This window comes from Ailuropoda melanoleuca, chromosome 2, assembly GCF_002007445.2.
Source record: "Ailuropoda melanoleuca isolate Jingjing chromosome 2, ASM200744v2, whole genome shotgun sequence".
Lineage (NCBI taxonomy): Eukaryota > Metazoa > Chordata > Mammalia > Carnivora > Ursidae > Ailuropoda > Ailuropoda melanoleuca.
Genome location: NC_048219.1, coordinates 169,626,449 through 169,651,495, shown reverse-complemented (window position 1 = coordinate 169,651,495; position 25,047 = coordinate 169,626,449). Strand labels below are relative to the sequence as shown.

The window sequence follows — 25,047 nt, the reverse complement described above, 5'->3', positions numbered from 1 at the left end:
CATTGGCCAGGACAGAATCGTGAGAAGCAGGTTTCTTTGGAGAAAGCTTTTGCTTTCAGTTTGAATGTGTTGAGTCCAAAGGGCCTGTGGAAAGCTCAAGTGTGGACGATCAGTGGGAAAGTGGAAATGCATGTGCCTGGGAGACATAGCTGAGCTGGAGATTATGAGCAAATCTCTCCAGAGATGGTAGCTGAAATCTTGGCTGTGAATGAACTTGCAAGGGAGTCCGGGGAGGTCTGAGAGCAAGCCAGTAAAGAAGCTTGGGAAACAGGGATGGTCCCAAGGAGAACTCCCTCAGAATCATGTTTCCATAGGCAAGGTGAGAGTGTTGCCAGCATGACGAGGAGGGGTCAGCAGTGTTGGATGCTGTGATGAGATGCCCAGATCCCACTTCAAGAATGAAGGACAATTTTGGGCGCCTGGGTGGCTCAGTCGATTAAGCATCTGACTTTTGATTTCAGCTCAGGTTATGATTTCAGGGTCACGAGATCGAGCCCCAGGTTGGGCTCCATGCTTAGTGGAGACTCTGCTTGGAATTCTTTACCCCTCCGCTGACTCAAATAAATAAATAAATCTTAAAAAAAAAAGAAAAGATAAAAGACAATTTTCCCTCAAAGATCGTCCCCAGCTGTCAGCCCTCTTTGGGGATTGCTTCACCTGAAGGGAACTGCCCGGGCCTGGGTCCTACCTCCTTCTGGGGGTAGCCGATACCCACACCAACACAGTGGCACAAAGGCCCAGCTCCCTGGTCCCAGGTTGGGACAAGTGTGAAGGGCCACTGTAGCTCTACGGTTCCTGTGGTGTTGGCTGAGGCCTAAGCTGGGAGAGCAGACGTCTGCCCGGCCCTGCTGTCTTGCTCTGGCTTCTGCGGGTATCGAACCCAAGTGCACTCTCACAAACAGCCGGCCTGCTCATCTCCATCTTGCATCTGTTTTTTGGGAGCCCGGCATGTGACAAAGGCTTTCTTCTCATGTCCTCCGCCCTGTGACGCTGCTGTTCAAGGGTGATTAGGACCAGACCGACCTATTCCATTCATCAATCCTAAAACAAACGGGTGGGGAGTGAAAACCAACACTCTGGTGTCTTACTGACTGGATAAAGCTTTATTTTAATGCAAAATAAAACGAGAAAAATTTATATATTCATATATAACAACATCCAAAATGTTTTCTGTGGTACAAATGGGATCATCCTAAGAAGTCTGTAAAGAATTCATTCTCCGCCCCCATATGCCAAAATATGATTTCACATAATTTATCTTCGGAACTTATGAACAGACTTGGTGTCATGAAAGCACAGGAAAACACTAGAAGAAGTGACTGTATAAACAGTAGGGTTTGTTTTTACGTTCCAGTAGTAAACAGCACGGCAGTCCGCATCGAGGCAAGAGAACACTCTCCCAGAGCTGAGTCAGGAGACAGTCTTTGGGGTTAGTTCACTCGGCACTCCAGGCTGGGGAGTTAAGCCCGTCTTTAAAAGTCAGGCGCTGTGTGGTTCTATTACTATTTAAGGACATGAGGGAGAAAAGAGTTTCCCTTAGAAGTAGTCGCTGCAGATGAGATTCTAGGCTTATTTTAGATATCTACCTTTTATTCTCCTTTTTTTTTTCAGAGAGTTGACTTTGTAGGGATACCTTATGGAGACTCCTCTTTCTGGTCTCATTGTGGCATCATTTCCCACTAAGTCGGTGTGAACTGGGAGTGCAGAGAAATACTCCTGTGGCCGTTTCTGGATCCAACTCCCTCCCGCCTAATTGCACGAAATCTGGACTTTTTGTTGCTCCCGGACTCAGAAAGCAGTAGGGTGTCTACCCAATTTAGCACCAGTTCGAAGGCAGTTCATTGCAGATTTCAGAGTTTAATGCCTATGGGAATTTTATAGACACACATTCCTAGCCAAACTCTGCCGATCTCTCTATCCCCCTGAAAGGCTAAGATGTTTCCCCAAAGAAAGCAAATGCTGGGGTTATAGGCTAGGGGAACAAATGCTCTTTAAAGGCTGGATCCTTATGCATATAGACTCTATGCATGACAACTCCTAAAGCTGTCGGGTGCATTTCCTTCTGAAGATAGTTCAACAAGTTCAGGAATCTTTCAAGGGAATAAGGAACGATGTTTTAATTTTATTTAGCTGGTGGCACCAATAAAGCTACAATGAAGTCTGAAACCTCCTTTATTGGAAAGCAGGCAGTTTGCTCCACGAGTGAGACAGTGGGTCCGTGGGTCTCACCATGCTCTTGATTATAAGATCTTTGCTCCATGCTGTCCTGTGGGGTCAACGCATGTTGACCTACAAGTCTGAGAATAATGAACTGCATGGTAATTTTATTTTCCAATTTTTGTTTGTTACTCAATTATGACTTAAGAAGATGCTCCTGTCTTTGAGATTGCCTTTCATCCACTGATTTAATATTGCGGGGAAGCAATTTTCTACCAACAGTGATATTGCCGCAGTCCAACGGCACACAGGGTTATCGAGACGCAGTGTTTCCCTTCCTGGCAGAGGACTGAATTCTGCTGCACCTCAAAGTTTTCAATGGTCTGCTCCCTTTCCTATCTCTCCTCCTGCAGAAAGGCATAAAACAGAGCTCCTTAAAATATCCAGTGACTCGAGGCCAAAACATCATTTCAAGGCCTCTATGACCCAGCGGTCAGATCAGGAGCCAGGTGGGTGTGTGTTGGTGGGTTTGTCGCTCACCGTGTCGCTCTGTCCTTGGGGCTATTATATTCTGAGCAACAAGCAGACACCTGATTGAGTCTTCCCAAGGCCATAAATTAACCGGGAACTACTTCCTGCTACTGGGCACCTCCTGATTACAGCCCGGTCTTCTAAATACTCTAACCAACCGGTTCTCCTAGAGACTGGGCAAGAGTTCTGCAACTTCTGGGTGGCGACAGTGGAGGGCTGGGCCACAGGCTTTTATAAAGCTTATAGTCGAGCTGCTCTTAATTGTGGCTTGGCCTGACGGAGCCTCTGTCACACACAGTAGCTTCTTTTGGGCAGGGTCAAACAGGGCATGTGTTACACTTCAGGCAAGAAAAGAAAACTGCTATAATCTATTTTTCGTGCACTTTAACAGTCCCTTTGCATCCCTGTCTGCCCCCTCAGGACTAACAGGTGTTTTATTGACTTTGTATACAATGCAAAACCGTGTTTTGAGCAGCTTGCCCTGAGCCTGGAAGCTGGAGGTATTGTGCTCCCAAGGTGGCAACGTGCGGTGAAAACACGGGCATTCTTCCTACAAGGGCCCCTGCTCCAACATGCACAGAGTATCTCACCTTCTCGCACTGCCTCTGGCCGCCCCTTTCGTGGCTTTGGCCTTATTCTGGAAGGAGACTTCTGGCTCGGCTAAGTCCAATAGCCTAGAGAAATTTGGCTAAACTATGCAACAGACCGAAGAGCTGATTTTTAATGCTCCCCAACACGTCACATTTCCCTCACTTCACCATTTTCTTCCGGAAGGTTTATTTAGTTTGAGGGACAAGTGTCATGCAGCATGTTGGCAGAGAAGCCCCGTCGCTCACCTGCACCCACCTCTAGGTGGTCAGGGCCCAAGCCCCTCAAGCCCCGTGCACGAACTGCCAACAGACCGAGGTGCTGGCTCACGAGACATGGCAGGCGGCCAAAACCAGCGTGACAGTCTATTTTTAAGAGGGCCATGAGCAAATTGTAGTTTAGAAAATGATACCTCTTAAAAGTCCAGTAAATAACAACTATTTACGTCTAAAACCAGCAGCTGCTTCATTCCTGGTAATGCAACTCTATTTTAAATTAAAAAAAAAAAGACTAAACTGGGTTAGATATTCTGTATATTCCATAATACTATAATTTATTAAACCCTGTCCATCAGAAGTATTCTAATCTCAGCCAAAATATGTCTACATTGAACTCAAGACTTTTTTTTTTTCTTTTTTTCAGAGGGAATGGAGAGGAACGGCAAAGGCTTAAAGTCTCTTAAGCGTCACTGAACCATTCAAGTGGCTGCTCCCAGGTTTTGCCGGTCCTCAGTCTTTTGTGGTGTTCTCATTTGGGTCAGGTTGGAAGTTTTAGATGTCCTGCTGGAATAAGTAGAAAATCACTGCAAAACGCAAAGGAAACACGATGGGTTTTGGAGGGTGGGGCATCAGCTTTTCAAAGCCATAAGACCTTCTATTGCCATCAGAGATGCGGGCCTCGGTGTTGCCCTGAGTTTTGTGACTGAAGCACAGCAGAGAGATAATGATCTGGTTTTGTGCCTCTTTTCCTTTCCCTTCTGATATATATTTTTTTTTTTGCCTTTTTATTTCCTTCCCCATCAAACTTTGCAGAAAGCATTTTTATCTTACGTTCTCCATACCGGTAATCACATGCCTTCCCACACACAAACACACAGCCGGTCACTGCCACCTTCCACCTCCTGGCTACCAGCCCCAAAGGCCACAGGCAGCCCCTCCCTGTCCCTGGTGCACATGGCGCTATGTGGCACTGATTGTGCAATGAATTGGCACCCCCAGAGCATTGCTCCCCATGTGACCTAACCAGCGGACCCTCTCTTTCTAACCCAACTACATTTTAGCCCGCAAGTGGGAGCCTGGAAGTAGACGGCCGCTTACGATAATGACAGGCAGGAGATTTGGGGAGGATTCTGAAACTGGGTATCTCTGTGCTGTCGTGCCTGGGATTTGTGGGGAAGGAAGGGGAGGACCACAGCATTTTTGGCCCTCTTAACCTGGTTCTCGGAATATACTCCTTCTGGAAGCCCAAACTGGCTTTGCATATTCTTCCAGGACACTAATACTGCATTCATCTTAGTTTTTTATATAAAAGCAAGGAAATATAAGATACTAATACCAAATGAGTGTTACTGGGAGCCTGAGAAATAGGGAAATGCAGCCTTCCTCTGGTGGATATAAACATTTCTAGGAGATCACGAGTCATGTTAGCTGTTGTTTTCTCAATGACAAAAACTACTCATTTAAGATGCCCATATGTGCAGCCACTCTTCAGACTTAACGGCTTTAATAAGGGGGCTGAGGCTGAGCCTCTGAGACCGTCTCTGTGCTGCCAATTCGATGGGGCTCGCGTGCACCCGGGAGGCCCCGAGGTGCGATGTCTCCATTGTTATTTGCCTGTTCAGCTGCCACTCTCACTGAACCCAACAGTTCTAAACGTACTTCAAATCTCAGGCAGTACTGTCTTTATGACCCCCGTCCTCTCTCTTCCTTGTGATCCCCCGCCCTCCTGTCTCCTCCTTTTTCCCTCTGGTCAGCGGTCAAGTGTTGCAACCTCGGTGAGAAAAACCTATCTGTACCACGGAGAATTCGGAACAGAGGAAGGCCTGAAAGTCTAGGGAGGGCAAAGGTGATGTCACACGTCTCCCTTTCTGGGTGGGCTGAGCTTGGTGGTATCCAGTTACACGGCTGCAGTCATGGGGTTCTTCTGCCTGGGATCCTGGGCTTGGTAGGGGTACTGGTCTGGGCTGCCCCCTCGGGGCCCCGGTCTACCCATTTCCTGATAGGCTGGCACTCTGTGGTGGTCAGGAGGGGAAGGCGGAACATCCTGTCGGAAGGGTCCTTTATGCTGGGGGGCTGGTGGAGGAGGGTAATACTGAGGATACCGGAGGTCGGCGAGCCTCAGATCCGGGGGGCGCGGGTAGCTCCCCTTGGGAGGATGCACGGGATGAGCCCCTGGGTAATATGGAAGCTCCCTTTCCTTGTAGAGCACTCGAGGTGTTGCCGTCAGACAGTCCAAAGGATTGGCCGGTCCTCCCCTGGGAAGAGAGGAACAGACACACGTCAGCAGCTACTACGCTGGCTGCCCAGCTGAAGCCCCATTCCTCAGCCTCCCTGTGTGGCTTGGCGTGGTCAAAGACTAGGTCTGGCCCTTGGGGTGGGAACAGAAATGATGTGCACCCTTGAAAAGAAGAGGGTGAGTTTTCTTCTTCCCTCTCTCCTTCCTGTTGGCCATCAGAGCAGCCATTTTAACCGCACAGAGGAAGCCACGTGCTGAGGAAGGTCGAACAACAAGAGGGCAAGGGCCCAAGTCCCTGATGCCATGGCGCCACATGTCAGCCAGGACTGCTTATTCTCCGATGGGTGCCAGAGAGAAAAATCTACTTCTGCCTGATTCATACCACCGTATGTTGGCCTTTAGGATAGTGGCCAAACTGGTTTTCTAAACACGGCTGCCTTTGGCTCTCCTAAAGCTGGGATGATTTGACCCCCTCCCCTACTCTTCCCTACTATGACTGAAGCCTGTCATAGACGCGGTGGTAGAAGTGTCCGGGTTATGCAGAGTTATGAAGTTCCCGTGGACTCACTTCTCTGCTCGGTCTGTGGGGTGCTGCTGACATGGGCCCCGGTCTTGGTCTAACTCTGGTAAGCTTCTGTCACCTTCCCCATGTGCCCTCTCCTCTCTACAGTTCCTAGAAAAAGTCCTAACCCAGAGCTGGGAATTAGCCACCTAGAACCTTGATCTAAAGCAATTCTACCACAAAGCCAAGAAGAAGCACCAGGCCAGGGGCGGAGGGGGAGTAGCTGAGTTGCTGGAAGCTACGTTGCGTGATGAGGAGGCCCACAGAACGGTCCAGGGCAAGAATAAACACTCATAGAAAGCGACCCTGTCTGCATCTCTCTGCTAAGACAACGATCCATTTGCTATAACAGAAGCAGTCCGTCTCCAAACAATGTACAGATGACTGCGTCTTATCTAGCCTGGGGTTCAACAGATGAGCTCTGTTTGCTGCTCTTAAGATCCCATAAAACTTCTGTGCATGTATTCACTGCTACCGTCACCGGATCCTTCCCACTTCCTACTGCTCTCCCTTTTGTAATTTTTTAAAGGAAAAAAAAGCAACAATAATAATTAATGAAAAGCTCTTCAATGTCAGAGCACAAATTGGGAGAACACTTGAAAGAAATGACAGAGCCATAAGAACACCGTGTCTGCGGTTAATCAAGCACCGTCAGTGAGGGTCAAAATCGCCCGGTAATCTGGCAGTTTGATGTTAAAACAGCTCTGTAAGTTCCCCAAATCAATGGAGGTTTGACAGACTCCAAGCTTGGGTGCATGTGGAAAGTAGCACGCGAACACATTCCTAGGGATGAACAATAGCACTCTCTCTCTACTTTGTGATGCCTTCATTTGGCTGTGTATATTAATGAAAGATCCTTGAGCTTGGGGTAATTTAGTTAGAGTTTTCAGATAAAAAAATTAAATTGTTTGTGTACAAGTTATTATAGCATCAACGGCTATGATTCAGTGCAGTTTGCTTTGCTCTATTTTAAATTGCCCATGACAAATAGAGTGTCAATGCACCCTCTGTCACTCCAGCCCTGGGAAATAAAGGATCAGGGTTACATCTTCCCTTTCCTTTAGAATTTTGTTTTTGATTTAGAAAACTTCCAGCATTCATTATATCTTTTGTCGTAAAATATTTTAAGCCTCCGCCCCCCGTCCCCCGCTCTCATTTCTATTTCCTTTTCGTTCATGTTAGAGATTTCGGAAACACTTAACAAAATATCCGAAACCTGTGCTTTCTCTCGAAACCTACTGAAGCTATTTCTCTGCATGAAGTGAAACATGTGGTTTTTCTGCACTCATTTGAAGCCCTTGGGAGAAATCACTGACATTTGCAACACACAAACATTATCTGCCTTAAAATGAACATACAACCAGCGCTCCCTCCGGACCCTCTTAGCGGGAATGTTTCCTGTTTAAAATGGAAAGAGAGAAAGGAGGAATTCCAGGCCTTGGACTTTTAGGGTCCTGTGCTCTCCACGGAGATTTCTCGCCTTTAAAAACAGAACATTATAAAAGACAGGCACACCTTGTTTTTTTTATTTTTTATTTTTTTATTTTTGAAGAGACAACCCAGATCAAGTGGTGACGGGGCAGAATCCAACCCCAAACGTTGCTGTGACAGCCCAGGCCGCGTGCGCGTGGGAGTGGGGGCAGTTGTTATCTCTTCTCCCACACCTCACCCCTGCGGCTCATCCACTTCTCCCAGCAAGGGGCAGGTGGGCTTCTTCCCCTGGGCAGATGGGGAAGAACTCTGAGAGTTTTGCTGACCGTATCTTCCTCTGACGGGAGGTTTTACCATGGGGAGTTTGCTTACATGTGGCAGAGACCCAGTGAGGTTGCTGTTCTTTGTCAAGAAATGAAATCATGGAAACGTCTTTTCCCGGAGAACTCATCAAAACAGTTATTGTTTTTAATTTTTCATAGAGAAGAAAAACAAGGAGCTGGCCTATAAAAACACTGTTTAAGGTTCAAAGAGTGCTAGGAGAATTTTCTTTCTTTGATGGGGGGGCGCTGCTGTTGTTTATAATAACTTTTTCCTCCAAATCGACTTTTGCCAGAGCAACTTCTAAGGGCTGGTGAATCTTGTGTGTGTGGGTGTATGAGCACACACAGACACCCTGACATAGACACACACACACACACACAAACACAAAAGAATGATTTTTAAACAGGAAAAAAAAAAGCCCTCCTCATTAACTTGATAGGATAAAGAAAGAAGAATAAGGAGCTGAAATTTTAGCTTTGTTGATCTTGAGTTTCCCTTTCATAGTTTATTTGGGTGAAATTTAGTATTTATAGGTAAGCACAAAACCCAATCCATTCTGGGGCCCAGGAAATGCTTATCACAGCGACTGATACTGCACGTTACCTGCCAGCCCTGAGAAATCCAGGGCAGCTTCCTCCAGAGACTATGATGAAAAAAAAGACCCAAACAGCAAATGTATCAGTACTTCCAGACCCTTCATTTTGCAGGTGACCTGAGTTTTATTTGTACATGTTATTAATTTTCTTAAAAAACTTTCAATTGAAAATCTCACTCAGGAACCATATTTACCTAAGGAAGAAGGAATTAGTCTGTATTTGCTTTCTTTATAATATACCTCTTTGAGGAAGCAATCATGAAAATACCTATACTTTTAAAATTTTGGTTATTTTTTTTTCATATTTCTCATGGTTTACTTTTTTTTCCTATCTTCTTCTTGATTAGGCTCATTTCTGGAGGCTTTTGCTTGGAAAACTCATAGGAACAATCTCAGTTATGCAGTTTCCAATCACATAGATGCAGAGGGAAGCAATAATGAATGCTAACCTTTCAGCCTAAACATGACAAGGCTGTATGGTGTTGATATGTGAAGAAACAATAACGATCACTTTCTTTACATGAGATTTTCTTCTTTTTGCCAGCTCAGTATGTCACTATTTTTCATTAAACAAAAAGGGGGCTGAAAATCAGAGGCTAAGCAGGTCAGATAGGCAGCCCCTGGGTACCAAGAGTCTTCACTCTATGGAAGGATGGAAGGCAAGCTCCTATATTTGCTAAGGCAATCCTGTATGGGGAAAGGGCTCAACATTGGAAAGACTGAGTCACTGGCAAAACCTTTTAGCTGGGAATGAGGTGGCTATACTTACTGGAATAGGAGACGGGCTATGAGCAATTCTGAATCCTCCCATCTGCCCCCTGCCATTACAAAGAAAATCTCTTTTTTCTGCATTTACCACAGTAGGTCATTCTCACCTCATGTGGATGAAAGACTAGTTATATACCGAACTAGAGCACAACATCTTGAAAGAATGAGTCTTATATATTTAATGATCTCCCTTTGAGCTTAGCACACAGCTTTGCACCTCCTAGGTGCTCCATAAATGTGTGTTGAATTTGTTAAAGAGGGTTTAAGTAAAGAGAAAACCCACAAACGTGCACAATAACCATAGAGGGTCAGAAGTGTGGAAGGGGTGGAAATAGGTCGGTGGGTAAAAAAATAAAAGGAGGTAGCAGACTCTCATTGAGGGTCAGAGACTGGCAAAGGTCGAGGTGAGACTGGTCTCTATTTCTTCCTCCCTGTTTAATTGAGAAATAATTGACATACATCATTTTTAAGTGTAAGGTGCACAGCATGATGGTCTGATTTACGGCTATTGTGAAATGGTTACCACAATAGTTTCAGCTAAGATCCATCTTCTCATATAGACATGATGAAAAGAAAGAAGAAAAGAATAAAGGGAAAAAATTCTCCTTGTGATAAGAACTCTTAAGATTTACACTCATAACAACTTTCCTATATATCACATGGCAGGGCTAGCTATAGTCGTCATGTTGTACATTACATGTACATTACCTGGTCTCTAATTTTTAAAGAAGGACAGAGGGAAGGAGAAAAAGATGGTGGGCTGAAAAAGAGGGCTGGATTGGGTCCAACATGGAACGACTATAAACTTTATCAGGGCATGGGTTATTATATTTGTCTTGTTTGTCAAGAACAAAAGTATACTCCATTGTCTTCTATAGTACTTGAAACATCGTATGTGCTTAATAAATCTTGGGCTCACATTTATTGCCCTGACTTACTAGCGAGGTCAACATGGCTAAGTAGTACAGGTTACATGTATTTATTCAAGAATCAGTTAAGGACTGTGCTTATTATCATCCGGCAAAGAACTTTTCTTTGTTTCTGTCATAAATACAATAATCTAGGAACACTGTAATGCATGCAATTAAAAATACAGTACACAGGATCTCAAATAAAGGCCTTAGGGAGATAATGTCAAAGGTGACAGCTAGGTGCAATCACTACAGTTTCAAGTCCTTGGACTTGAGGATTGATGAACACGAACCAGAGGTAGAGGTGATGTCCAGTTCCCATGTGTCACAGCACTTCCCAACCTTTTCTTTACCAGAATACACATGATGGATGACTTTCATATAAGCTGCTCGAGCCCCAGAGAGGCAGAAGCTAGGATTATGCAAACTTCCTTACCACCTGTGGGAACGCTACGCCCTTCCCTCCCACTCAAGAAAGAACAGGGGGATTCAAGTGAGTGGGAGCTACATTATTGAGGGAGAAAACTCAAGTCTGTTGTAATTTATCAAAATAAATTATTTGCAACCTTCAGTTCAAGTATCAGTAACGAATCCTTGCAATACAGAGCTGATCATAATTCACCCGTGTGTCTCAACGCTGAGCTTAAGAACAACCACTGTCTCTCATCCAATGAGCTCCCTTTAGGGGAAGGAAGGGCAGGTGAGGTTGAAGAGAACAGGGAGAAACAACGGAGCTTGAGACACATCTAGTGGCTAGAAGAAAGTCTGCTTCGAGAAGGGATACGTTTAGTGGCTTAAAAATAAGGTACGCAGTAAAAAGTGTGAAAGTCATAAAGAATTTACGACAAGAGGTGAGTAGGTCCACCTTCGGCATAAGCATGGGATTTCTCACTCAAGGAAAAGTTTCCAAAAGGCAGAATCTTGCTCCTCTTAATTTCTGTAAAATACCATGCGTGCTATTAACAGCTAAAACAAAGACAATTTCTTAACTTTTCCAAGGTAGACTTTGTAGATTTCCCTTTTTGGTAATAACTGGCTATGCCCAAATTTGGGGTTCAAATGGGAGGAAGTAACATGATGTGGAACTCTGGGTGCTCTGAGAGGTACTTGGTCCCCTTGGCAGAAAGTCGACATCTGGCAAAGCCATCCTCCTCTCAAGTATGCCATGCAGGCATTATTCAGCAGCTGAGCTGCTGTTGATGCTTTGTTCTGTAGTTCTTTTACAAATATGGCAAAGCTAAAAGGAGATCAGCACAAACTAATATACTTGTAGGCGCTTGAGTTGCCCATGTGATGTAGCCAGAGATGCTTTTAGTCTGTGTTTGGAATTCCTTCAGTGTCAGGTTTCTAGTTACCAGCCCTTCACCCCTCATTCCGGCATGAATGTGGCCAGCCTGGATTAGCAGAGCCCTCTGCAATGTATATTACATAGCTTTGATTTCTGCAGATTTCACAGGATCATAAAATACAACGATCATTTGATGGCCGGTGTTATAGAAATGATTTGGGGGGAAAAATCTCCTTTTCATCACTCACATTTCCCATTGCGTTATGAGGAGAGGGCTCTTACTCTTTGCTAAGAATTGGAGTGGAAAGAGAAGGACCAGTAGATGCTTTTGGCCCTGGTTAACACCAAGGAAATGTTTGTGAAGAAAATGGAGGTAGAATGATAAGGACTCAGGGCTCAGAAGACATGTCTAAAAACAGTTTAAGACAGTAATTTCGACTGCCCACATTTAATGCTGTTTTTGTGTGCTTTTCAACAATGATCACAAATGCAAGAATTTAGTTATTTACCACCCGCATGTGCCACAAAGATGGGATCTGCTGGAACCCTGTAGCTGATGTTAATCTGGAGTGTTCCATCCTATCAGATGGTGGAAGTAGTCCCTAAAAACGGTCCTGCCCAAATAATTTCCTTTATGAGGGGGTGTGAGGTTTCTAGTGGGTGCTGAGGGCAATCAGGAAGGGCCGCATGAACGCATATAAGGAGAAGGAAACCTGTGGAAATCCAGACTGTTGTGAGTGGCCACAAAAACTCATGAAATCTATCTGAGCAATAACTGCATATAATTACCCTATGGTCTTTTTAACCACAGAAGAGGTTTTATTGAAAGACAATGGCAACCAAAGGAACAAATCATCATAACTTGTCAGACCACTCAAATCATCTCTCTCTATTGTAACAGTAGTCTCAGAATTTCATTATCTAAACACTGAGGGTTTCATCCAATTGTCATGCAAGAAACAACGGTGTGATTTCAAGGTCAGCCTTGGAGGGCCAACAGGTCCACGAGTGTAGGGTCTGGAATTCTAAAGACAGTTTCGTCCGCCCCTCAGGAGAAGCACTATGCAGCTTCTTGTCCACAGTTACTGGCTGGAGGAAGGACATTCTAGGGCAAAAACACACTGTTCACGAGGGCTGCTTTTTCTTGATCAATGGAGATTGTATGTATTTTCAGAGTCATACATGCAATTTTTGGATAAGATATTCATGTGTCTTATCCGAAGCTGGTCAGATATTCGTATCACTGCCACATCTTCCCCTGTGCCTCCATTGACTCTAAAGCCTGGGCAATAGGAAGATTTTGGGTGTAAACAGCTACAGTCTTAGATCATCAGAATGCCTCTTCACTAAGGCCAAGGACCACCGTGAAGGAGTTTCAAATACTTCCATGTCTGTGGTGTGTGTGTGTGTGTGTGTGTGTGTGTGTGTTTAAGGGCTTCTTTCTATATCATTTCCATTAAGACCACAGAGAATCCTGCCACCGCAATTCTCTTCCTGTGCAATTCAGAAGCAGAAATAGAAGGGCCGAGAAGAATGCTCCTACCATCCTTGATGAGCTCAGGAATAACCTTCACAAAGAAGCTTGATTTAGAACCGCAGAGATCTGAAGCCACTGGTGCACTTTCCTGAAGGCCTCCAGCAGGCCACGTTCCACCCAGAGCATTTTCTCCATATTAACGTGTTTGTTTGTTTCAACAGCTCTCCAGGGTAGGTACTATTATTATCCCTGGTTTGCAGATGAGACAACTAAAGAACAGAGAGGTTAAGTAACTTGACCAAAGTCACCCAGGAAGTAGCAGGGCCCAGATTCAAAGCCAGGCAGGCCCCCCCACCCCTGAGGCTGCATGTTTAACCACAAAGCTAGACCGTGCAGCCTCTAACCTCTCTTGCTTCTCACGGCTCACAATGCGCCCAGTGGCGGCAGGTGACAGGAATCACAGACATTATGCTGACACTGCTTGGGGAATGGGGGGCAAGTAAGAAGTAGCTGAGTGTGGACAGGCTGTCTGGGCCTGGTCACGGAGGACCGTAATACCAGAGGTGCTGTGGGGAGGATGAGAAGTGTGATTTTCATTCAGTAGGATTTGGATCAGGGAAGTGGTGTGAATGACCTGTGCGGTGGGTGGCATGACTCCACTTGGAGGCTCCTTAGGCACTGCAAACCTTACAGATACAAAATGAAATAATTTCCTCCCCCCACATCTGCTGCCCCTCCAGGGGTCCCTGTAGAGAATGACAATCTACACAGTCAGCTATACCAGAAATGGAGACCCCTCCCTGTCATCCCCTCTCCGGCCAGACAATGGGTTCTAGAAAATGCCCTCTTAAGTATTCTTGGCTGTCCATTCTCAGTGCTCAGCCTTAGTCTAAGCTCAGGGTCCCCTTTCAGCTGGACGAGCAAGAGGACGTTAGGACGAGCAGACAGGCAGGCGGAGCTGTGGGCCCGTTTCACCAAAGAGCAGTTCACCATCGTCGAGCCAGGTGCACGTGAAATCCAAAGGACAGTTGGATTTTGTGACTACCAAGCCGGTTGCCACCAACTCTGAAGCAATTTTGAGCACATTGTACTGACTCTCAAATGAAAACGAGGTATTGCATGGTGCACTGGGTGTTATACGCAAGTAATGAATCATCGAACTTTACATCAAAAACCAGGGATGTACCGTATGATGACTAACATAATATAATAAAAAAATATTATAATAATAATAAAAAAAAGAAAACGAGGCACAGTTTGTAAAGACAGGCGAGATCGGTTTTCTTTCAGGGACTGTGTGATCATTTACGTTGTTTGGATGTGATATTCTCAAATTTCAATCCTTACACTGGGGAAGAATTTCTTCCTTGTACCTGAATATAAGGTCTGCTGTAAGCTCCCCCCCCCATTTCCCCCTTCACATTAGGTAGTCTTTTCTCCCAAATTTGTAAGACTGAGGCTTATATAACATATTTCATAAAATTCTGGGTTCACTTTCTGCCTTAAGAAATGAGCACGTTAGTATTAGGATTTAATTTCTAAGGTAGCTGAAGAGACAAACGGACCAGGGACCAGCATAAAGATAAGGAGAGCTGGGTTTACTTGTGGGTAGGAAGAACTGGAGCTCAGCCCCTCCCCATACTGCCTTGATTTCATCTCTGTCCAGACTTCCTGTGAAAAGGGCTTTCCCCGTCCTGCTCTCAATAGTGACCTGAGCTTCCCGGTCCCACCCTCTCTCCACTGGAGGGGGCACACCGAAGGAGGTACAGCCTTGTCCCAGAGCTCCACTCAGGGGACTTCTGGATGTTGGTCATGGATTCGGCCACAGTCGTACTTGGGTAGATTTTGGAAATTTACAGGCTCACAATCTCGCTGATGCCCAGCACCAAGCCCATGGGTCCATTCTCCAATTTCCACCAGGTAATAAACGGAAGCACTTTTGGCCTCTCCGTAGCAGTTTTGATGTGGAGTGGAAGCACCTCATGACAATTTTCACCAAAGTGTGGAGGCTAATTCTGGGCCTTCATCTCCTGTCTGTGCGAAGCAGGTGCCAAAGCCCGAGGCTGGGCCCAGTGGGCACACAGGCAGCTCAGCCCCTGGCCCCCATTCAGCCTGCCCATCTGGAACCCAGCTCATTATTTGGCAGACAGCTTTGGAGATAGCACCAGCATGACAGGTTCTCTATAATATCACATTCTATTTAGCTTTCAGTTTTGCAGATGAAATGGATTTACAGCACAAAGGTTGCTGAACTGTATTGTCGAAATGATTTTCAACAAATAATAAAAGTTATTAAGAGAGTCTTGGGTGCCGATGACTAGCGCCAAGCTCGCCCGGCTGGCCTTGGTCTCTTCATCCTCTGATCATTACATGGCTCGTAAAGCCTGGTTATTAATGTCATTACAAACCTTTTACTTTCAAATCTCCCTTTATTGAAATCAGAGCATTCTTTGTTATTTCTCTTTCTGCCGTAGCAGAGCCCGACTGTCAGCCCGGCTCCTTCGGGTTCCACGCTTGCCTTTGATGCTGATAAAATTGGGCAGCTAGCAAATCAAGGCTTATCATAGCTCACACTGATTGGGGCTATGGAATTACTCCGCTCTCATCATGACTCCGTCTTCATCATCATCATCTTCTTTTTTGTCTCCGGTGTTCTTGTACAGTTATCATCCCTAGCCCTTCCACAAACCCCCTCCCACGCCCCCGCCTCCCCTCCTTTTAGCGAACGAATATGTGGGTCCAGAGCCATTGATGAGTGCTTTTAAAAAAGAGCAAGAGAAGCTTTTATTGTGAGTGAGCTCCTTCAGATGTTATTTCATCCTACATTTGTTCTCTAACTCCCTGATTTATTGATTTATTCCTTGAGCAATTCGAAGAAAACTGTAAATTCACCCTGGGTTCTATGTCTCCGAGCGCTGCCTCGCTCTCCGCCGTGTTTGGTGCCCGCATATGTGCCAAATGAAGTGATGTCCCCCTGTTTGAGCACATGCGTTCTATCATCAGCACGGCGGCAACCTCATTTCTTAAAATCAGTCACGAAGCTGGAGCTTTAATAATTTAAATAAAAGCTTATCATAGAAAAGCAAATATTTACATGTTTGAGTCGTCTAATTTAAAGAAATTAATTAAAAGTAAATGCCGAAGTGATTTAAAACTAAAGAGCCATTACCAAATAAAACGTTATTTACCATTTGCCCCATGCCAGCTTGTTTTCGAACTTTGGGAGAGATGGGATTCTAGGCTCTACCTTTGCTGTTGTGGACCTTGAGCCTTCAGGCTGCCAGCCTTTTTGGAACTTGATCTCATTTGCCTGTGAGGGTGGGAGGTGCTCTTAGGGTGCACTTCAGGGTAGTGGGGAGAGCGGGGGACTCCAAGACAAAGACTGGGCTTGGGCCGGGCAAGGCACCTCACAGGAATACGATCCAGGTGCCTTGACTTTTCCCGAACCTCCATGACCTCTTATGTAAAATGGGGATAGCGGGACTGCCTTGCCTCCCCTTGCAGAAACTGAGTAAGAACAAAGAGACCAATTACACTGAGATCCTCAAAACTTGTTGAGTTTGAAGTCACACCCAGTCATTTTTAAAAGAAATAAAATCGCATCTTCTATAGGGAGTTTAAGGTAACTGTCCAAAGACCTAGAATGAACAAGTAAATAAATTCGTAAGCAAATCTAAAATTTATGACAGAGTGCAACGGACCCTCTGTGCCCCACTCCACATTAATATGCATCGATGTAGGAAACCCTCCATCAGACACTGCAACTTATAAGTCATTACGATGAATATATAAATGAATATATAAATATGAATATATATACCACATAGATTCATATATATTCACTATGTATGTTTAATATTTTTGTATTGCATATGTATATGTGGGGAGAGAGAGAGAGAGAGAGGCTCACATATTTTAAGAAAATTCAGCTAGTTGCTGACATTGGAACATTGAGGGTTCTCACATAAAAATTCAGCTTTTGGGTTTTTCTTTAAACTCAGGCCTTGCCTTCCTTTAAGACGGTACTCAGCCAGAGCCACCCCCGCAGGTAGGGCCTAGCCCTCCTCAGGTTTCTCTCCATGAAGGCTCCCACCTGCCCCTATAGCTATTGGGGCTGCAGCCCCCCCATTTATGCATCACCCATTGGGGTCACAGCTTCCACTTGACAGGTGTATGTTATCCAAATTCCCCACTCTAAAGAGCAAAAGCATCCTGGGAAGCACACTGACATTTCTATTACCATACCTGGTCTGCCTGTAAATCTTTAACAGTAAGTTCTCCATCAAGACCTCTGTGGAAGAGAGAGCTGCAGTGTGGAGAAGGGGCCCCGGGTCAGAACTGCAAAGACAGAGTCATATCCCAGGGGGGTTCAGACAAGTCATTTTACTTTCCTAGACCTTATCTTCAACTCTGTAAAATGAATAGGTGCCCCCCAGTGAGTCACCCGGGTTACAATTTCAGGACCCTTCCAGGAAACCACACAAGCTCCAGTCCAAACTGACCCGAGGTCACAGTGCTGCATTTCAGCCTGACCTCTGCTTGTGACCCTGGCTGGACTTCTTCACTTATCTGTGCCTCGGTTTCTCCAGCTGTAAAGCAATATGTACTTTTCTTCTCACAGGAGAGAGTGCAATGATACGAGTGAAAGCATACCAGAGGAAAGTCGGAGTAAAAAGAATCTAAGATCTTATGTGACTCTCAGAGGTTATAGGTATGAAGCGAAGCTTGCTTTGCCTAATGGGACTTCCTGGATCGGAATTTGCGCTGCCCACGAGAGGCATTATGCAGATATTGTCCAGGCCCACAAGGCGAGACTGTGCAAACGCTTGGCAGAGGAATACCAGATCCCAGGTAAAGCAAGGGGAGGTGTGTCCCCTTTCTAAAACCCGGACTGTAAGTCACCTCCTTGCTCCTCCGTGCATTTTACTAGGAAAGTCTGGAGTTAACTGTTATCAGGTGGTTAAGCAAGTTGATGAGGTGTAAACTAGCCCTTTAATTGTTTTATTTACAACATACTTATCCCGCCCTAACATCTCATTGGGGAATTCTCCTACTTAGTTGATTAAGTTAAGTGAGGTTTAGTGAACTACGATTTGGTAAAACCAGAAATAGAAAAATACCTGCTGGATTTTAGCAATTTTACAGTCACTTGCAAGTAAGTGCAGAACACACTCGGTGGGCATTTAAAAAGAGTCTCATCAATTTAACAACAACAACAACAACAAATGGATTAAACTGTTAATTATCTTCATCACCACCACTAAAAAATAATAACTTGGAAAATCAAGATGGTGGAAAATAACTAAATTTAAATCCATTTGTTCCTCTCTGGGTACTATTTCTTGTAGAAAGAAATAGCTTCAGGGGAAAATTTCATTTGTCAGGGATAGGCACTCAGAATTGCTTTTCGAAGCCAAATGCTTACTTAAGAAATAATCCTCTTATCGTTCCTCTGTAGTTCTAAGTCTGGACGAACCTCGGAACGTTAACCTTGCCCAAAGGGCCATCTTACACGTTGGTTGGTGACAGTGCTCTAGGAGCCCTCCGAACGTCAAGCACCTACAGAAAGGTATGAGCCCCAATGTCTATCGACTGGATCTTACCAACCAGCTGAAGGGACAAAGAAACAGATGAGAGACTAGACAGGGCACATAGGCTCAATGCTGAGGAAATGCCCTGGAATACCTGCTGCAGCAAAGGGCTCTGATGAGTGAGCTGTTGCATTGGAGGAATCTGGAAGAAGATCTGGGTATGAGCGACAGAGAGATGGGGACAGGGAGAGAGGACGACCCTCTCTGAAGACAGGAGGCAGCTGAAAACCTGCAGGACGCTGGGCAGAAGAAAGTGCTCGTTTTTAAGTGTCAAATCTGACCTGTCCCAGCTCTCACTTCTTCCCGATCCCTTATTTCTGAATCAGATGCCCATCTTGTAAACTTCTTGAGCAATGTCAGTAATGTGAGAAAATTAAGTCGTGATTGATTTAAATGTATACGGTAAGATTACATAAGGTCACGGAAAATCTTGAATATAGTGCAGACTTTATCGTTGCTTAGGGGAAGTTCTGTCTCTATGGAATTGCTAACCACTCTAATTACCTGTTTTCTTATTTGTCCCCCAATAAACCATGAGCCTCATGATGGTAAGTACTATTATTGACTTCATCATTGACTTCCCAGTGCCTGGTACCTGATAAGCCCTCACTGCAATATTTAGTAAATGGATGTTTTCTGGTGATTCCTAGTGTGGAAAAAAGGGTCCTCTTCTCTAAACTGAGTGGGAGTTAGACTTGCCGACTGAGAAAAAAAACCACGTCCATTTGAGTTTCAGCCTTGTATCTTTCTCTCCCTGCAGCTGGCGTCTTACTTGTTGCCTAGTGACTAAGCACTCGACTCAACACCAGCTTTCGTAAGTGGGTTTCTGTCATGATGGTGGGCTCAACCTTTCTATGGTCAACAAGAGCACTGCTCTTGGAGTCAAAACTCCTGGGTTCAAGTTCCGGCTCTGCCACTGGCTTTGAGTGAGAAATGTCCATGTTCACTTTCTTTGCTCGAAAGTGGGGATTATAATGCCAAACCCATAGGGTGGTTGGGGGAAGATCAATCATTAGAGGCGTGTGGAAAAGCATGGTGTAACTAACAAAGCCCTATTCAGTTGTAAGATATCGCAAGTATTATTACTATTACCCCTTCACTTTCTCCAGGCCTGAGGTTGCACCCTGCCCATTAAAATCCTTCAAGGAATGAGGTCCTACCCCTGAATCTTAATGTCCAAGGCTGGGTGTCTTCATTTGCTGCCACCTTCCTAAAGCCAGTAGAGCCTTTGTCTTTGGTCTTCGACTACCTTTCAGGCCGAGCTCCTTTCTGCTTTTTGGGATCCTTTTTGTCCAAATTGGATAGACTTGCAGGTGTCTTCTGGCTACAATCACCAGACTTTCTGCCTTATCTCCTTCTGCCGGGGCCTCTCCTGATCTCGTCTATCTCCAGGGATGTCTGTGTTCGGGTCTCGGCTAACTTGGAGTTCAGCAGCCCTGAGCATCAACACAGATCCCGTATGAGCCTCAAGAGACGCAACAGCCGGGGAGTAGGTGCTTATGGGTGCTTCCAGGGCTGGCTTTTCACTTGATGGACATGTGACGTTAGGACAGTTGCTTATCCTCTATAATATAGTCTCAGTTTCTTCATGTGTGGAAGTGGAATAGTAAGGGTTACCTGCCTCACTGACTAGTCAGGGGGGTTAAGTTAGAAAAAGCACTGGAAAGCACTTAGCACACTACCTGGGTATGGTAAGCAATTCGTAAAGTTGGCTATTATTATGGTTATTTTTCTCTCTGCTCCAACTTTTTATTGCTTATTCCTGATTCCATAATGTCTTGCATGCTTTTCTCAGTCTTCCAAATACTCAAATATGTCTAGAGGCCTTTTTCTCTCTAAAAATCTGCTTTCTCCAGATGGAAAAGAGGCAAGTTATCACCACTTTCCCAAAACTTATGGACTATGTTCATTAAAAAAAGATACAAGATACACTGAAATATATACTCTCTAAACAGTTGTTCTTTTTTGTGTAGTCCTGGTTTTATCCTTTGTGTCTAATTGCTCCTTATTAGTGTGTCCACATTGATGCCACCTCTTGGAAAGCTGCTGGAGGACTTGGATTGGGGGCTGGACACGTCTCTGAGAAGGAGCAACAAAAGCACATGGGCAAAGTATCAAATGAGTTATAGACACACGCACCCAAAGCCAAACGAAGTTGGGCAGCAGCCAAAAGTCCATCAAGCATGGTCTTGCGAGAGACATACCATACTCCACGTCTCTCGTCTTTTCCTTTAATATCAGACTATATGGACGGAGGAAACACTGCATTATATTTACTTGAGGAAGCATTCCTGAAGCCTGTGGGTTAGAGGACAAGCAGATTCAGAAGTAGAAAATGGCTTGGTGCTTTGGTCTGATGGATAATTTGTTAGGGATTTAGCACTCATTCTTCCTTTTATGAGTGTGTAACAAGAGCTCCTACTTTTCTCTTCCATCCTTGAGTCTAGCCTTCCTTCTTCCCTTGTCATCATAGTCGGGACAGTGGGAAGTTGCTGGTTTTTCCTGCTTCGTATCTGTCCCATCTTATCCTGGCGATGGTATTCTGTTCTTTTGCGAATTGTTCCATGCCCACTCCCAGTCCATGTGGTTCAGGTAGAGCGACTCTACCCATGACTCCAGAAGTGGCATGCAACTTAGGCCTGGCCATCAGAACATTCCACCCCGCTGGCTACAGCGATCATCTATGGTTAAGTACATAACCTGATTTCAGCAACCTGGGACAATTCTAGGACTGCCATTGGATACGTTGAAATGTGAGATTCCCTTTCTTATGGGAGTGGCTGAGAAGACAGGAAGATAAGCTTGGTGCTTTGGGCAGCTGTCTGGACCCCAGGGTGGGTGAGTTTGCTTGGGAATGGAGCTAACACAGAAGAGAGCAGAGTCAAGAGATGGGGAGAAGGACACCAGCTCCTGATGGCAGCCTGAGTTTCCAGGTAGCTGAACCTTAAGATAGTTCTACTCTTGGAGTTTTGGGTTATATTTGCTAGATTTTTTTTCCATCTTGTATAGAGAGGAGTATCTGAATACTTAATTTAGAGGGAGACCAATGACCAATAATGCTTAACCTGCATTTGTGTGTGGAGGAGGGTACCTAATGGTATAAACACAAGTTCTACAGGATAACATACTTGAAAGGGCAGATGGCCATTCACTTTAGAAGCCACCTGGGGAGGGAAAAGCCTCCTTGTAGCCCATGTTGCCTCAGCTTGGCACAGTTCCCAACATCTCCAGAGAGGAGAAGGTGGAAAGCAAAAGGTCTAGAATAATTCCCTCTTTAAACTGCAATAAAGAGGGTGTCAGGTGGGGAAAGAGAAGAACCATGAAGTAGGGGAGGGTCCCTGATGGGTTTTTGGTCCTGGACAAACCTCCTCTAGGCTTCCATGCCTGCATCTGTGACTAACTGTCAGAACTCCACGTGCAATTAAGTTAGTCTATTTCTTAGAAAGTGAGTAATTCCAGCCTCTCGTCCTCTACCAATTATCCAATAGGTAACAACAATGAGTGTGCAAATAATTAGCAATTAGTTGTATAAATCTAACACATGCCAGGAAAGTTCCTGCCTGCTCAGACCCACGGGGGGAAATAAAAAGGGAGATACCACAATGACTTCCCCATTGTCTCCATCCCTTTCAGCCTGCTTCTCCTCTTCCTTCCAGCCACAGAAACATGCAGCCTCTGTTAGTTCCCCATCTCTGTCCATGTTCTCTGTTCACATAGACCATGGGAGAGAGGACTGGATCTAGAGCTGTTTTGGGAAAGGAGGTCTAGAGAACCTGACTTTGGTGACATTTTCATCTCATCCTATGACATATTGAGCTTATGAAAAGGGTAATAAGGCTCACAGTCTTCATTTGAATGGCAAAGAGACTATTGCACTGCCTGAGAATGTGGAAACCTATTTCTCGGGAGCAGCACGAGGTGGCCAGACTAGCTTGGAGCCTCTCCTGTGCCTTAGAAAGCATGGTTAATAGGAGCCAGGCATCCAAGGGTCTCTGAGAGTTGGGAATTTGCCAGGGACCAGGAGGGCCACAGCAGTGGAAGATCTCCCGAGAGCTTGAGCCCTGCCATGACCTGGAAATAAAGCCCAGATAAAAACAGGCCTCTCGTTACACTTATTTTCCCCCTCAAATTTACTGAGATATAATTTACATACAAGAAATGTGGCCATTTCAAGTATCCAGTTCCATGAGGTTTTATCAATGGGCACAATGAACCACCCACAGAATCAAGGATACGGGTGGCTCTTTATTTTACTTGTTCAGCTGCTCCTTTTTCCTTACTAACTCTTAAACTGAGCATTCCACAACTCCACAGAAGACAGAAAGAAAATCCCACACTTGAAAAATTCATGGCTTGTCTGGAAAAACTCCAATCACTCATGTCTGATAAAAATTGCTGAATGTATTAAAATAAAGTCAAGGTCCAGGCAGGTGATGAAAATGAGAAACTTGGGACGCCTGGGTGGCACAGCGGTTAAGCGTCTGCCTTCGGCCCAGGGCGTGATCCCGGGGTCCTGGGATCGAGTCCCACATCAGGCTCCTCCGCTATGAGCCTGCTTCTTCCTCTCCCACTCCCCCTGCTTGTGTTCCCTCTCTCACTGGCTGTCTCTATCTCTGTCAAATAAATAAATAAAATCTTTAAAAAAAAAAAAAAAAAATTTTAAAAAAAAAAAAAAAAAAAAAAAAAAGAAAATGAGAAACTTGAGTTTTGGAAAGAATTCTCTGGGATAAATAAAACGTTCAGAACTGAAGCTTGAAGTATGTGCCATGGCGTCTCAATCACAATTATTCTGTTGTTTTATGTACTACTGTTTGTAGAAAACTTTCTCTTAACAACAAAAATACAAATTACTGAAAAAGAATTTGCTTTCAAAGAAATAATTCTCATGCCTCAATTAGAAAGCCCACAAAACCTAATACAAAGGGAGAATTTCCACTTAAACTCAGTATGGTTGAAAAAAGAGAACTGTCCTCCCTGACAACATCACAGTGAAATGTCTGGAATTTTCCCCCCTAAGTTGCAAATTCCTTCTTGTGTTTTGCCTTCCACCCCACCCCCCGACCCCCACCTTAAAATTTAGTTGAATGACTACTATGTGCCAGGTACTATGCAGGGCTGATGATACAGTGGTGACAAGGCAGGACCCTGCCTGAAGGAGCCTGTGGCTTTTGCTTTCTGCATCTTAAATGCACTCCCATTTTCATCTCACTTCTAGGGGGTCTCTTGCTCTTTGCAAAGCCTGGCTAGAAATGGGAAACCAGGAAAAGAAAGAGGAGCAGAGAAAGGGAAAAGAAAAGAAGTGTCATAACTATTTTCCATGTGATGAAGACTAAGAATTCTATTTATTTTCCCCACCATACCCTCATTTATTTCCCCACCAATTGTCATGGCTAGGGGTCATGGTAAAAACAGAGTCTAAAAACCCAAATCAACAAAAAGCAAAAAACCCAAGAATAATCCTGTACCTGAGTATTTTCCTAAAAAACAGAACTCTCTCTCAGCAGCTTTACTTATGTTAGGAAAAGAGAAAGCCACAGAGAGAAGTTAAAGTCAATGCCAATACAACGAGGTACCGGAAGCTTCCAATGATTGCTGCTTTTCTTACATGTGGGAAATTTGGAGAAGAAAATACACTGTTTCTGATGACTGTGGTGTTATTATTCAGAACATTGGAGCAGTAGTTTATTCAATACAGGTAGCATGATAGTCAGCCACCAAATCTAAATCTGGTTAGAGTCTAGTGCTGATTGTGAATCCTTTTCTTTTTGTAGCTTCTTCATGAAAACACTAAGAAGTAAAACCAAATCTACACCACAAATACAATTGTGGTTTATAAAGAAATTAAAGTAATAAGAATAGACATTTACTTCTTGACCAGTGACTTCTGTGATTTTCCAAGATGCAATGACTCATTCAGATATCACCACTGGTCCTTTGAGACCCATGATTTCTATATTAGCAACTTAGACTAGACTCCACAGGGCACCTGATAGTAACGTAGGTCTCCCGGTTAACTGCGGTTAAGAATGTGGCTCCTGAGACACACCAATGTGAGATTTTCTTCTTGAGACCAAAGGGTGACAGTGGGTGTTCCGATGCCGAAGCTCACCAGTGTTGGCTTCTTGGAATAGAGGGTCAAGACATTTATAATACAGGTTGTTATCAGAAATTAAAATAGATGAAGGGTACAGCCTTATAACTGCAAGTACGTATGTATTTGGTTCTTAGGATTTCCATCTCTCTGCTTCTATTTCCCATCTGTTCTTCTGTGCTATCTACTTTATGCACTAGAACTCTTTTTTTTTTTTTAAAGATTTTATTTATTTATTTGACAGAGATAGAGACAGCCAGCGAGAGGAGGGAACACAAG

The 25,047-nt window shown here is 44.6% G+C and overlaps 1 protein-coding gene across 1 annotated transcript in view; it reads right to left on the bottom strand.

Moving 5' to 3' along the window:
* Positions 1–1,598: 1,598 nt before the first annotated feature.
* Positions 1,599–25,047, bottom strand: part of PARD3B (par-3 family cell polarity regulator beta) — a 1,011,045-nt gene continuing 987,596 nt past the window's right edge. The window contains exon 23 of the mRNA XM_034655034.1: positions 1,599–5,749. Within this exon, the coding sequence (XP_034510925.1) occupies positions 5,392–5,749 (358 nt within the window). The 3' untranslated portion in view covers positions 1,599–5,391. The remainder of the gene's footprint in view (positions 5,750–25,047) is intronic.